This window comes from Sander lucioperca, chromosome 4 (genome assembly GCF_008315115.2).
Source record: "Sander lucioperca isolate FBNREF2018 chromosome 4, SLUC_FBN_1.2, whole genome shotgun sequence".
Taxonomy (NCBI): domain Eukaryota; kingdom Metazoa; phylum Chordata; class Actinopteri; order Perciformes; family Percidae; genus Sander; species Sander lucioperca.
The window spans coordinates 15,289,633-15,301,789 of record NC_050176.1 but is presented as its reverse complement, the minus strand read 5'-3'; the positions used below and the strand labels follow the sequence as shown (position 1 = coordinate 15,301,789).

Below are 12,157 nucleotides of genomic sequence, written 5' to 3'. Positions count from 1 at the left end.
GTATGTCAAATCGTATGCTTTAATAAAAAGACGTTTGAGAAAAGTCAACAGACACAAAATAAAACTATGAAAAGCCGTTTTGGTTCGTTTTACCACTTTTCCAACAATCACAACTCTAGTTTGTGTTGAAAAAACACATAGTTTACTGATTTACATGTGAAAATATGTTGGCTCGATACACACTAAAAGTATTGCTTTTTAAAATGGAGTCTGGTTCGTTTAGCGACAGCTGTTTCTGGTTAAACAGAGACCTTTAAAAACAGTTTTCTCTATAGGGATCCTTTCCATAATTTTGTCAGACACTGACACGAAATTGACGATGTACATTTGCCCAAATATCGGTTATACAGTAATTGCTGATTGTACAAACGACTTATGCAGTCGTTTTTCAGGGGAGGACACATTTCACTGTCTGCTATTAATGTTTATTTACGTTATGTCAACAGCAGAACATTTGTAATTAACCTCGTCAAATATAAGTGGTGTTTTTGGCTTTGGAGCAGTGGTCTCACTATTATGCATATTATTCCACAGCATTTGTAGTTCACTGTTTCTGTGCCTTTAGTATGCATTGCACCCTTCTGGGTATGCTCTATGTTAAATGGCCCTTGTCTTGTTGTCAAAAAAGGAAATATAAGGATGGTAATGAAAGAAGCAAGAGAAAGAAAAAAAACTGGCTATTGTTAGCCTGTTGTCCTTTTTCTTTTCTATCATTGGTGCAGCAATGATGCCAGGAGAAAGGAGATCTGAAATCCAAAATGGAAAGGAGAAGCAGAGAAGTAGCGAGAGACCTTTGAAGAGAGTACAAATAAAAATACAGATTGATGAGAGGATGTGGAGAAAAAAAGATCTCGCTGTCTGAAGAAATGAAAGCAATCATGTGTTGAAGTGCCTTACCATGAGTCCTTGGGATACCCAAATATGTGTGTGTATGTGTGTGTGTGTGTGTGTGTGTGTGTGTGTGTGCGTGCGTGCGTGCATGTGTGCTCATCACATCCTTGTGAGTGCTTCAAAAACCAGATAGCAATTCACAAAGATTTCTGCAGTCGGCTCAGGTTCCTGTATAATTTATAAATTACATGCAGTTGGAAACTGGCATGCTGAAATTTCATCAAACAAGAGATTTGTCTCATACTAAAAGAAAAATATTTTGTGGATTATATGACAAATATGAATTGCAAAACAACAAAATGTGAAAAAAATGTATCAGTAATTTTAGTAAATGCCCAAAACAATATATACAGTACAACAACAACAGAAGAAATTGTTGAAGGGGCTTTTGAGTAATGCAACTTGCGCCGTGCCTAAACTTAATACAAACCTTCACTAAAGTTGTTTTTTTAATACCAGGAATATGTTAGCTACGTTTTCTACATAATGATCAAGTAAAAATAAGCACGCCCAACTTGTTCTACAATCACTGATTAAATTCATGGTGGTGCTATGTCCATATCATAAATTTGATGAGACTGTCTTTGAGTCTCTCCCTCCTTCAACTTCTTTGTAACTCATTTGATAGGAAGGAATGAGAGCTACTCATAACTAAATCCAGATCCAATTAACATTTAATCAACCCTGAGGGAACAAGAGAAGATTGGACAAAAGGATCCCACAACTGAGAAAAACTTTTATCTATCTATTTCACACCGCCCCCCATTTATTATGTCTCTATTAGCAAAAGACAACATGTAAAAATCCTCAAACTGAAGGCTGTGTTGCAGGCTCTTTAAAATCTGTACAAATCCTAGGACGTTTCAGTCAGAGTTACAGGTGACCACAGACAGACTTTTAGCTTTTTTAATTAAACACCAAATGCACATTATTAGGTACACATGCCCTCTATTAACACAGTTCAACACTAAGAAAGAGAGAGAGGTAGATGAAAGTAAAAAGAGGACAGATGAAAGACAGTCACAGCATAATGTCATTGAGATTTTCTAAGGTACGATGCAACCTTATCCAATGATATAAATAGGACAGTTTCAACACAGTTTGATGCCTTGAGTGTTGCACCTCTTCCCTTTAGCTGCAAGGGAGTCAGGAGTGTGATTAGCAGCTTGATGTCACAGCAGTTCATGCTATTCACCACCTCTGTCTTGCAAGCAGCCTGAGGGTAGATTAGATTTTGTTGTTGTGCATGCATCTTTGTGTGTGTGTGTGTGTGTGTGTGTGTGTGTGTGTGTGTGTGTGTGTTTTATTTCTTTAACCTTTAAAGATATTTCGGCACCCTGTTTCAGTCCGTTGCTCATCAAGGCATGTGCTGGTTTGGCCAAAACTCTCCTGTTATCAAATACTAAAACTGATATACTCATGTATTTTTCTGTAGCTATTCACAATGCAGTCAATGTGATGTATAAAAATATTAAGGGTCAGCTCACCCAAATTGTAAACATTTTGTCTGACCTTTAGTAGTACCTAGACATGCAGTTTTGGTTTAATTTGTCTTGGTTTTGAGATGTCTGCAGCTGAATACAATACCATTTTTACAACCCTAAAAGGAAGAAATAGTCCTGTTGACAGGGTTCCAAGTATCATCCAGAGTATAGCATTAACATTGATATCCTAGTTACAGATCCCATAAGTAGGCCTGGAGTCACAGTCGTCCCACACCTAAAGTGTGCCAGTAGCTCCTTACAGGACACTGATTAGTCCGAACCGCTTATGGTTCACTTCAGACACAAAAAGTTGAAGCCTCACAAGATGGATTTTTGTGTGATCTCGTGATCCCGCAATTCTCGCACGATCTCGTGATATCGTGAGAATTCAGCTGCCGTGCAAGGTAAAATTTGTTAGGCTTCAAAGACGCAATGTGCTTTGGTGACTTGGATTAAAATTAAAAATCCACATGGCACCCTTAAGTGGCATATTTCTTCAATCGGCATGAAAAATATTAACTGCTCCTTGCAACCACTATTCCACTGTGAAATATCCATTGATTATGAGTCTAGGACACTGATTCTGGAATAACACATTGCAGTTGATTTCTTAAAATGTAATCATTATATCCTATTAGCACCATAAACAAAATTATGTTCTCCAAAATGACATATATTGGGGTGGCATCAGAAAAGCAACACCAGGCCAAATTAAACCAAAACTTTCTCCATGATTAGAAACCACATAAGGCATGTGAGAAAATGTTTTTTGGGTGATCCGGCCCTTTAAATCCTCTCTGAATGACGTAAACCTGGTTGTTTTGGGCTTATTTCAGACGACAATCTTTTTTAGATTTAAAGGTGCAATATGTAATACTGACAGCTAGTGTTTAAAATAGTTACTGCGGTACACATTCAAAATACTGGAGAGAGTCGTTTCCCCCGCCCCCTCCTCCTCAGACTCGAAGTTCACGGAGGTTGCCAGGCAGAAGGCTGTTTTATGATATGCGTCTAATCGACGGCGTACACCCACAGGACGCTGTGCGTTGCCGCGAACGCCTCTCCGAGCCCTCAGCCGTAGCTCAACGTGCACCTCCAAAAATGTGTAACTTTGACTCAGACCGCAAGGACTGTGATTGGTCAACTCGTCCTGTGTGTTGATAGTCGCCGTTTCAAGCAGCCTACTGTGGGGAGTAGCAACATGTTAATTCACTGACATAAGCTTTGCAAATAAACTCAGACATATTTTGGTTACAATGACAGGGTTATCCGTTTGTAAAGTGTCTATATGTCAGTAATGTTTTGAAATTAGCACTTGGCCAGCAAGCAGTACTTTGTGGGCACGACGCCGTAGGAGCGACGGCGTAGCTACAGCGTGGAGTTGACGCAGAAGCATAAAACAGCCTTAAGACCACAGCATCCACAACAATGTTGCTAGACGCTTGTCTCACATAGCCAGACATTACTTCACAGCACAGCGGAGTAGCTAACGTTAGATGCTGACAGTCATAAAAGTCCGTGCTCACGCGGAGCTCTGAACCCAACTGACAGCCACACTTTTTCAGTTTAGAATTACAGTAGGAACCGCTAAAAACACAACAACCTCGCCGTCCTCTCCAAGCGACGGACAGACATACTTCTTCGGCTTATAATTACGGTGAGAACCGCTAAAAATAGCACTAACGTTACCTTGCCGTCCTCTCCATCCAATTTAACACACTTTATTGGCTTAGAATTACGGCAACAATCGCTAAACACACTGCAAACTCACGGTCCCCTCTTCCCAATTTAGCCTACAGCCCTCCTCTCTTGGCTTAAAATAACTCACCGTTGTCAGCTACGGCCGCTGAACAGGCTAACGTTACACATTGTAAACAGCCGTTGCCCGCTTGCCTGGTCCTCCGGTAACATTAGCAGTTAGCAGGGTTAGCATGGCGGCGTTAGCCAGGACCAGTCGGGATCACTTTACTGGCTGTGTCTCAATTGTTTTTGTGAGTAACCAACTCGGGTACTCTAGCTATATAATTCAATATGAGTACACACACATGTTGAAATTACATAAAATGTCCCTTGTAGCCGTGATAAATTAGACTGAATAATACCTTTTATACCTAATAGCAATATCACAGAGTTGTTATGTGCAAAACAAAACCATACATTGTATTGCAAGTTCAAGTCTCATATTCCCTGCAAATCAACTGCATGACTGCACAAGTGAACAACTGCTGCTACGGTACACATTTTTCACAGACTCCACACATTGATGGTGACATTATCCTGTAAAGACCTGTCAGAAGCTCTAATACAGTATGTCCCTGCATTAGCAAAGCAATAAGAAAGAACAAGAATAACATAAAGTAAACAAAACTAATCGCACATATGCGCCCTGCTGGGTTATTGACTTAAGCAGACACGACTGTGACTAGCAGCTAAATCCCTTATGATATGACTTGCATGTAATGGTGCACAGCTTTAATCTGTGCTTCTGGCTGTTAACTGGCTTTCTAGCCCGTGGCTACACAACCCCCAGATCTTCCCCTGCAGGCTTCACTCCATCACTGCTCCCTCCATCTGCCTTCAACAACCTGATCGCATCGGTGTGAACGTTGATCCTGAATCCCCTGTGCTTTTGATGATACTGAGAGAATACTATACAGAGAAGGAAGGAGTGTGTCAACCAATCCAGTTTATCCTCAAGACAAAAAATGGCTTTTGCAAGGGATAAACCCACAGTGTCAATCGCAAACTGAATCAGCTGTTTTTGTTTTTGCTGCCTGTGGGACAGACAAGAAAAAATTCTCCGTGCTGATTCTTCAGATAATCTGCAGCTTTCACAGGCTGGTCATATCGGTTGTTTCATCCTGCCCATCTCCTACCAGATAGTAGGTTTGTGATGTTTTGCTTCTGTGCTGCCCAGAGTAACAGAGAGCGTCTCTGCCCATGGTAATGATGTCTCTCTTATCAGCTGACAGACCATATATTCTGTCCCCCGAATGCCTCCTCAAAGGCAGCACGTCTATGTCCACAGACTCCATTCTTAAAGGTAATGATCCTACGTTCTCCATCACAGAGTGTCTTCTTGTGGGCAGAATGTCTGCTGTTTGTATAGAGTGCTGGAGTGTGTGGAGCTGGCAGGGGAACAAGGAGCTGTCACACACACTGGGACTGGACCGACACCAGTCTGAGATACTGTGGTCGGATCCTGCTTGGCTGTCTGAACTGTCTCCGACCTTCCGCCCAAGTCCCTGTCCTCTAGCCAAGCTCAACAGCCTGGGGATTGCAACGATGGATGCAGACGCTGCCACAGCAGTGGCAGAAATATGGTGCCGCTCAGCAGCAGTCACTTTGGTGTCTGTAATCACTGCAGTAGGAGACATCACGGCAGCTGAGCTGGAGAATGAGGAGGAGCCGAAGATAGCGGAGACTTTCTGGTAGTATCGCGTCCGTATCACTTTAGCTGAACGGTACAGATCCCCTATGAAACAGTAACAAATGGGGTTAAGGCTGGAGTTTGTCAGGCCCAGCCACTGGGCAAATGGCCGTGTCTGCAGGAGCCAAGACGGTGGTCTTTGCTCGCAGTCGATCCAAAGGTCAACCAAGTAGAGTGGCAGCCAGGACACTGCAAACAGCAGCACAAGACACACAACCATCTTGGCGATCTTCTGGCGCGTCTTTAGGCGCGAGGCATGCAGAGCTTCGCTGCGAGGGTCGAGATCAGCGAAAGTGGATTTTTTTCCACCCCAAAGCCTTCTGCCAGTTAGGAAGCCTATGGTGAGGTTAAAGGTTACTGGCAGGCAGTAGAGCATCACAAACAGCAGCACATTATATCTGTGGAAGAAAAGTGAAACAATTAAAAACGAGACACTGATTTAATTCCCTTTCAATTAAAATATATCTATTATATCCATCTGTATACAGTATGTGATGAAACACTTAATATGCTCTCATCCTCTGCTATTTAGATATGCCTGATGAGTCAAGGATATTTTTATTACAATGACGGCATGCTTCATTTCAAGTTATGGATTGCAGTGTAAGTATAGTTATCAGGAACACAATGGGTTCCTTTCAAGACTATTACATTTGCTCTTGTTTTCATCAACAAGACACAAGGATCAATATATAATGTAATATAATAATATATAATGGCATATACAGAAAACTACTAAGTAAACACAATAGCAGTCATTCTGAGACACTTGACATGATTAAGGGACCGTTCGGTATTTATGGAATGGACCACCGGAGGAAAATAGGGGAGGGTCATGTCTTTTTATTTTATGCTGAGGGGAGGGTCATCCAACATTTTTTAGTCTGGGCGGGGGGGTCACCCAACTTTTTTATTCATGAAAAGAGCAAAATTTCAAAGTGGCTTGTTTGGTGCATATTTATCCATGTAGCTCTCAGTCTCGGCCCCCTAGCAGATGGTCTGACCGCATACGCGGAGTTTGCTGGGGGGGTCAGGAGGAGCACTGCCCCCCTGGTGGCTGAAACGGGTAATTGCATTGTTTAAAAAATGAGTGGAATAATTACTTCTGGCATGACCAGATATTTTATAAATATCTTAAATAACACAAAACAACTAAATGGTGATAGGTAATACATCAGAGTTCATATACTGCTTTAGTAAAAAAAAAATATTACCTGGCTGACGATGGGAGCAGCAGGACGCAAAAAAACGAAAGTTACTGTTGCACTAGTCTGGACATCTTGCCGTGCCAAGGTTGCAATAAAGGTTTCCTAAATGCCATCTATATACATGTGATGTCAGCTTACTAATTGATTGCGGGTTTTGTGTAGATTTGGATTTTTATACGTTTATTCCACTTTGTTTAAACGGCGAAGTGGAGAGGCTTCGTTCACCTGTTTGGAGCTGGCTGGTGAATGTCACGCCTTGCTGGATACACCGTGACTCTGTTTGTGGATCTACTGATCGCTGTGGATTACTTTTTTTTCGTGTCATTGGATTACGGCAAAATAGGGATCTTTTTTTCTCAACGTGTCTTAACGTTTTATGGTGAGTTTGGAGAGGTATCTCAACAGACTGTAGGTCCAACACTGATTGTTCACTGTTACATTTTAGTTGAATTTAAGTGTCTGTCTATTGCGTTCCAAAACAGCCGTGCCGCGATTGGATCTCATAAGGGCGAATTGTTAAATTGTTACAATGTAACTTAAAATCTGCTTTAAAAATAAACATATATGTTTTGGAATATAATGTTCAGCTTCGGCAGCTTTACCTATGTGCTAAAATATACAATGACGAAGTCTAGTGACAAGTCCATAGCAACCAGTGTTGAATTGGTTAGCCTATATCCCAGTGTCCTTTGCTGATTGGTCTCAATGTTTTATTGTTTTATTTCATGTGAATACTAGTTTACTAGAGGAGTAACTTAGTATCTGAAGTAATGCAGTAATGCATGAAGTGTGCATTTAGTTTCCATGCTTATTGTGTTTCCACAACAATGTTAGTAAGTAAATCTACTGAAATGGCCACCACACCATAACAGAGGAGTGGGATGTGTAAGATGAGAATGCAGAGGTTAACTCATGTATATCATGGTTGTAAAAATCAAATGGCATCTGTATTTCTTTGCTAAGTGCAAACTTGCACGCAAGGGGAGGGTCATTCCTCTTTTTCAAATCATTTTGGAGGGACATAGGAAAATTATTACTGACGAGGGGAGGGTCACGTCTTTTTAGGTTAGAGGTCACAAAACTCCTCCGGTGGCCCTTTAATTAAGTAATGAACAGTCCCTAAGGAAACCAAAATAGGGAAATTCTGCAGATAAAAAAGGAACAAAAGCCTGTCACTAAAACTGTGTTTGAAGTACTAAATAGTGCTGAAGTTGACAGTCTGAGCTTCAAGCATAGCATTGAAGAACCTCACAGGTTTTAATAGCAAGTGGGTTCCTGTACGAGAATCTAAAGGGACCAAACACACCAAACCAGCACAGGCAAACACCAACTGACTACATGTTGAGCTTCACCTCAAGTTCGCTCAAGTTGCAAAGACGTGCACGTAAGTTATGCGCCTCACATATAACAGAAAGACCTACCTAATTAAAAAGGCTTATTATTTCCTCAAAATATCAATTAAAAATATGTCTGGCAAAAAGTTGCAACTAGCCCTGTAAAGTTAGTTTGCTTTGCACTGGTTTTGTTAGTCTGTGGTCTTTTTTTCTGACTGGGAAAAATAGAGAAGGAGAAAACGATTTCAATGGGTGAAATCGCCGATTCCCTGGGTTAATCAGCCAATCAGAGAGCTCTTTTTCATTGACAGCGTCTTCCAGTTCCACATGCTCAATTGGCCATTAAGAGCCAATTACTGCCAACAGGGCTGGACAAAAACTACTGGTGATGGATGGCCATTTAACGGGACCATGGCTCAACAGCGCCTAATTGCTCAGTGTCAGCTTGGTGTGTCAAGCTGCATCATGGTTGATTCTCTGGTTTGTAAGTGAAAAATGGATCTGAAAATGTGATGGAGAGCAGAGGATCTGCAGAGAATAGATCCTAGACTTGATGATACTGGTACATTTTGACTGAACTTACCCCTGTTTAAGGCGATGCTGAGGCCACCTCTCCTCACAGACCAAGATGGCAAATGTCTCAAAGCTGATCTCCCGCCGCTGGTTCATCACTGCAATAGGAGCGCACATGATCGAAGACACTGTCCACACCACGGCGACAGTCGCCAAGATTCGACGGCGGGTAAACATGGAGCGAGCTCGCAGTGGTGATCGAACACTGTAGTAGCGATTCACACTGATCACAGTCAGCGTTAACACACTGGCTGAGACTGAAACAGCCTGCGTGAAGGGCACCGCCCGACAAAGGAGGTCGCCGTACACCCAGGCGGTGTAGATCTGACTTCCCAGGGTGATGGGCATGCACACACACACCACAGCCAGGTCACACACCGCCAGGTTCACCAGCAGACTGCGAGTGGCGCTGACACCAGCTAGCCGCCGGCTCCGCCTGTTGGTGAGGACGCGCAGGGACATTAAGTTCCCAATAAATCCCAAAATGAAAGACAGACAGTACATGATGGTCAGAGCGATTGTGCTGGGCTCGTGGAGAGTCCAGAGCAGCATGTTCTCCAGGTTGGCCAAGTCTTTCAAAGGAAAGGTGGACAGGGACAAAGGAAAGGAGGAGGGTTGGTAGACAGGATAAGAGGATGAGGATGAGGCTGAGGTGGTGGAGAATAAAGGGGAGGAGATGAGGGATGAGTAAGGAATGAGGGAGGAGGGGAGCAGAGAAGGCAGAGGTTGATGGAGGGAGGCAGTGGCGGAACTGAAAGTGGAGGACAGCATTACAGAGCTGTGGAAGCTGTAGGTGTGGTTGAGTCTTTCCTGAGAGCCGTCGTACTGCAGCAGCGGAGAGAAGCTGGGCTGCACTGAGCTCCAGTCTGACAGGTGGTCCTGGGACAGATCCATGCCGTTCTCCAGGCGGAAACAAAAGCCACAGCCAAAAGGTAGCAGAGATGTATGCAAATATCTTGACTGTAGGGCTTACTGTACTGGTGTCCCTTGGTCCTCATTAAAATCCATTCATCGACAACAAAAAAAAAAAAAAAAAAAAGAAAGCAAAACACTAAAAATCAGAATCCAAAAAGACAGGAACTCCTTGCCAAAAACATAATTTCAGGTTTCAGTTATGTGGTCTGCAGGTTCCTCTGTTATGTGTGGATAAAAACATTTCTAGACAAATGTGAATCATGGTCCCCCATCTTATGCCACATCTGATGAGTTAGCTGGAGTCATCATGCAGTTCAGCACTGGTCCCAGTGCAGCCCTTATGCTATGTACAATCATTCCTCCAGAGAGTGGCTGTCTGAACCTGATTTTCCGCCACAAGCTGTTAATAGATAATCTCACCTTCAAGGAAGGCAAACATCATGCAGACCTCCCCCCTCCTCACTGTCTCTCTCTTCTTCCTCACCCCTTTAGTCTGTTACAGGGATGCAATCCAATCTGTTTTGAGAAAGCATCACAGATATCAGTGGTTATTTCCACCCAAAGCTGTATTAAAAGCTCTGTAGCAGACCAAACAACAGCAAATAACACATCCCTAGATAGAAAAAACACTGAAAAGCTTTAAACATCTCCTCCTGGTAGATCACAGCTTCTCACAGTTATGGTCGAGAAACATTCTGTAATGAATAAAGTGCGGACTGTTTCTGCTCAGGAAAGTATTTGTTGTGTAGCCTACTGTAGTTTTTAGAATGTAGATATGGTTAAAAAAAGATTTTTGCAGTATAGCTTTAATATTAATTATTAATTGATCAAGCACAGATAGCAGGATGTCACCCTGGGCATACATAATTCTCACCAACATCAGATTATTGCCATTTAAAAAAAAGAAAAGAAAAAGGTGCAGAAGTCAAACGTTTTAATAAATAAACTTAAAAATGTCCACCCCAGCCACATCTTACAAAAGATATATTTGAATCCTAAGTGGATAAAGCCAGAGAGGAGTAGCTGTTTGTTAAAATAATTATATAACCCTCAAAAGAAAGCAAATCTCGCCTTATTTCAGTTATCGTTTACTGACCGTGTGCGGATCCTTTTATATTCAAAGCCTGAAGATGTTGAGAAGGCTGCCAGGTGGTGACTGAAGATCTGCACCAAAATAAAAATTAAAAAAAAACAGTAGCAAAGTTGGTCCTGAATCGCTTCGAGCCGGTAATGCGCTTTATAATCCGTTTTGAGTCTCAAAGCTACAGAGGGATTTGTTGTTGGGAGAGCTCTTTTGTTTTTCCAACAGCTTTTTCTTTTTCACTACGTGCTCCTCACATGTCTGCGCTCCAGGAGCTCCGAGCCCATCCGCCACTGCAGGACTGGATATAAAGGAGAGGAATAAAGTCAGGGAGGGAGCAGCTGCTGCGCACACACACACACACATACACACACACACACACACACACACACACACCGGCACGCACTCATCCGCGCAGTACCTATGGCAGTTATTAAACCCTGTGATCAATCACAAGTGTATCAACGTAACTCTGCAGGCTTCATGTTTCGGTTCGTCCCGAAAAATGGACTGTTGCTTCCTGTCTTGACGCTCCAAAAAAATGAGGATAACTGGATTTTCTCTCGTCTGATTGAGCCAAATAGCTTAATGACTTATTGGCTTATTTTCCTGTCCCGACTTTTGTACGAGATTTTCTAACTGGAAACAGCAAAACACATTCCTCTTAAAATAAATGATATACTGATAAAGAGCAGGAACAAAAATATTGCAGAAAGGACAAATACAATTGTTTTAGAAATGCTTTGTATGTTATGTATTGACAATGATGGAAAGAAAGTACTTAATTAATAACTTAATTTATTTACGTATAATTTTAACTTTCCTTTAGTATGTGCTTTTTCTACTTTATGCTTCTACTCCATTTCACCATGGCCGGATGAACCTGCTGTAGTGGGCCAAGGGGCAAAAATCTGTCATAGAGCCCCTTTTGACCTAGGATATGACAGCGTCAATATTTCCTAACTCCTGATTTCCACCGTGTGTGCAGAACGTCTGCGGATCGGCTCCGCTGTGTGTCGGCTCCGTGCTCTGCCGTCCTTCAATACCCACCAGCTCCGGATTTGTCAAGGGGGTAAGCTTCTCCTTGGACCACAAACCTCCTATGGCACCATTTTGATGCTAATAAGCCATCACCTCCCGTTAGCATTCCATTGACTGCCATTCATTTTGGCGCCACTTTGACAGCGAATAACTTTACATCTGAAGTGTTTAAAGACTCTATTTGTCCATTGTTTATTTCT

At 42.3% G+C, this 12,157-nt stretch overlaps 1 protein-coding gene across 1 annotated transcript; it reads right to left on the bottom strand.

Moving 5' to 3' along the window:
- Positions 1–4,554: 4,554 nt before the first annotated feature.
- Positions 4,555–11,217, bottom strand: LOC116042563 (phe13-bombesin receptor-like). The gene is made up of 3 exons (XM_031288782.2): positions 10,932–11,217; positions 8,931–10,351; positions 4,555–6,203 (listed from the first exon to the last, which is right to left on the bottom strand). Exons 2-3 carry the CDS (start codon positions 9,812–9,814, stop codon positions 5,207–5,209), a joined length of 1,881 nt encoding a protein of 626 aa, XP_031144642.1. The 5' UTR covers positions 9,815–10,351; positions 10,932–11,217; the 3' UTR covers positions 4,555–5,206.
- Between the last annotated feature and the right edge of the window lie 940 nt (positions 11,218–12,157).

What these genes read in the sequence shown, in the direction of transcription:
- LOC116042563 (XM_031288782.2), bottom strand. Translation starts at nt 9,814, where the DNA reads ATGGATCTGTCCCAGGACCACCTGTCAGACTGGAGCTCAGTGCAGCCC. An exon ending in CAGCATCGCCTTAAACAGGG is followed by an intron (nt 6,204 to 8,930) that starts GTAAGTTCAGTC and finishes TTTCTTCCACAG; the next exon opens with ATATAATGTGCTGCTGTTTG.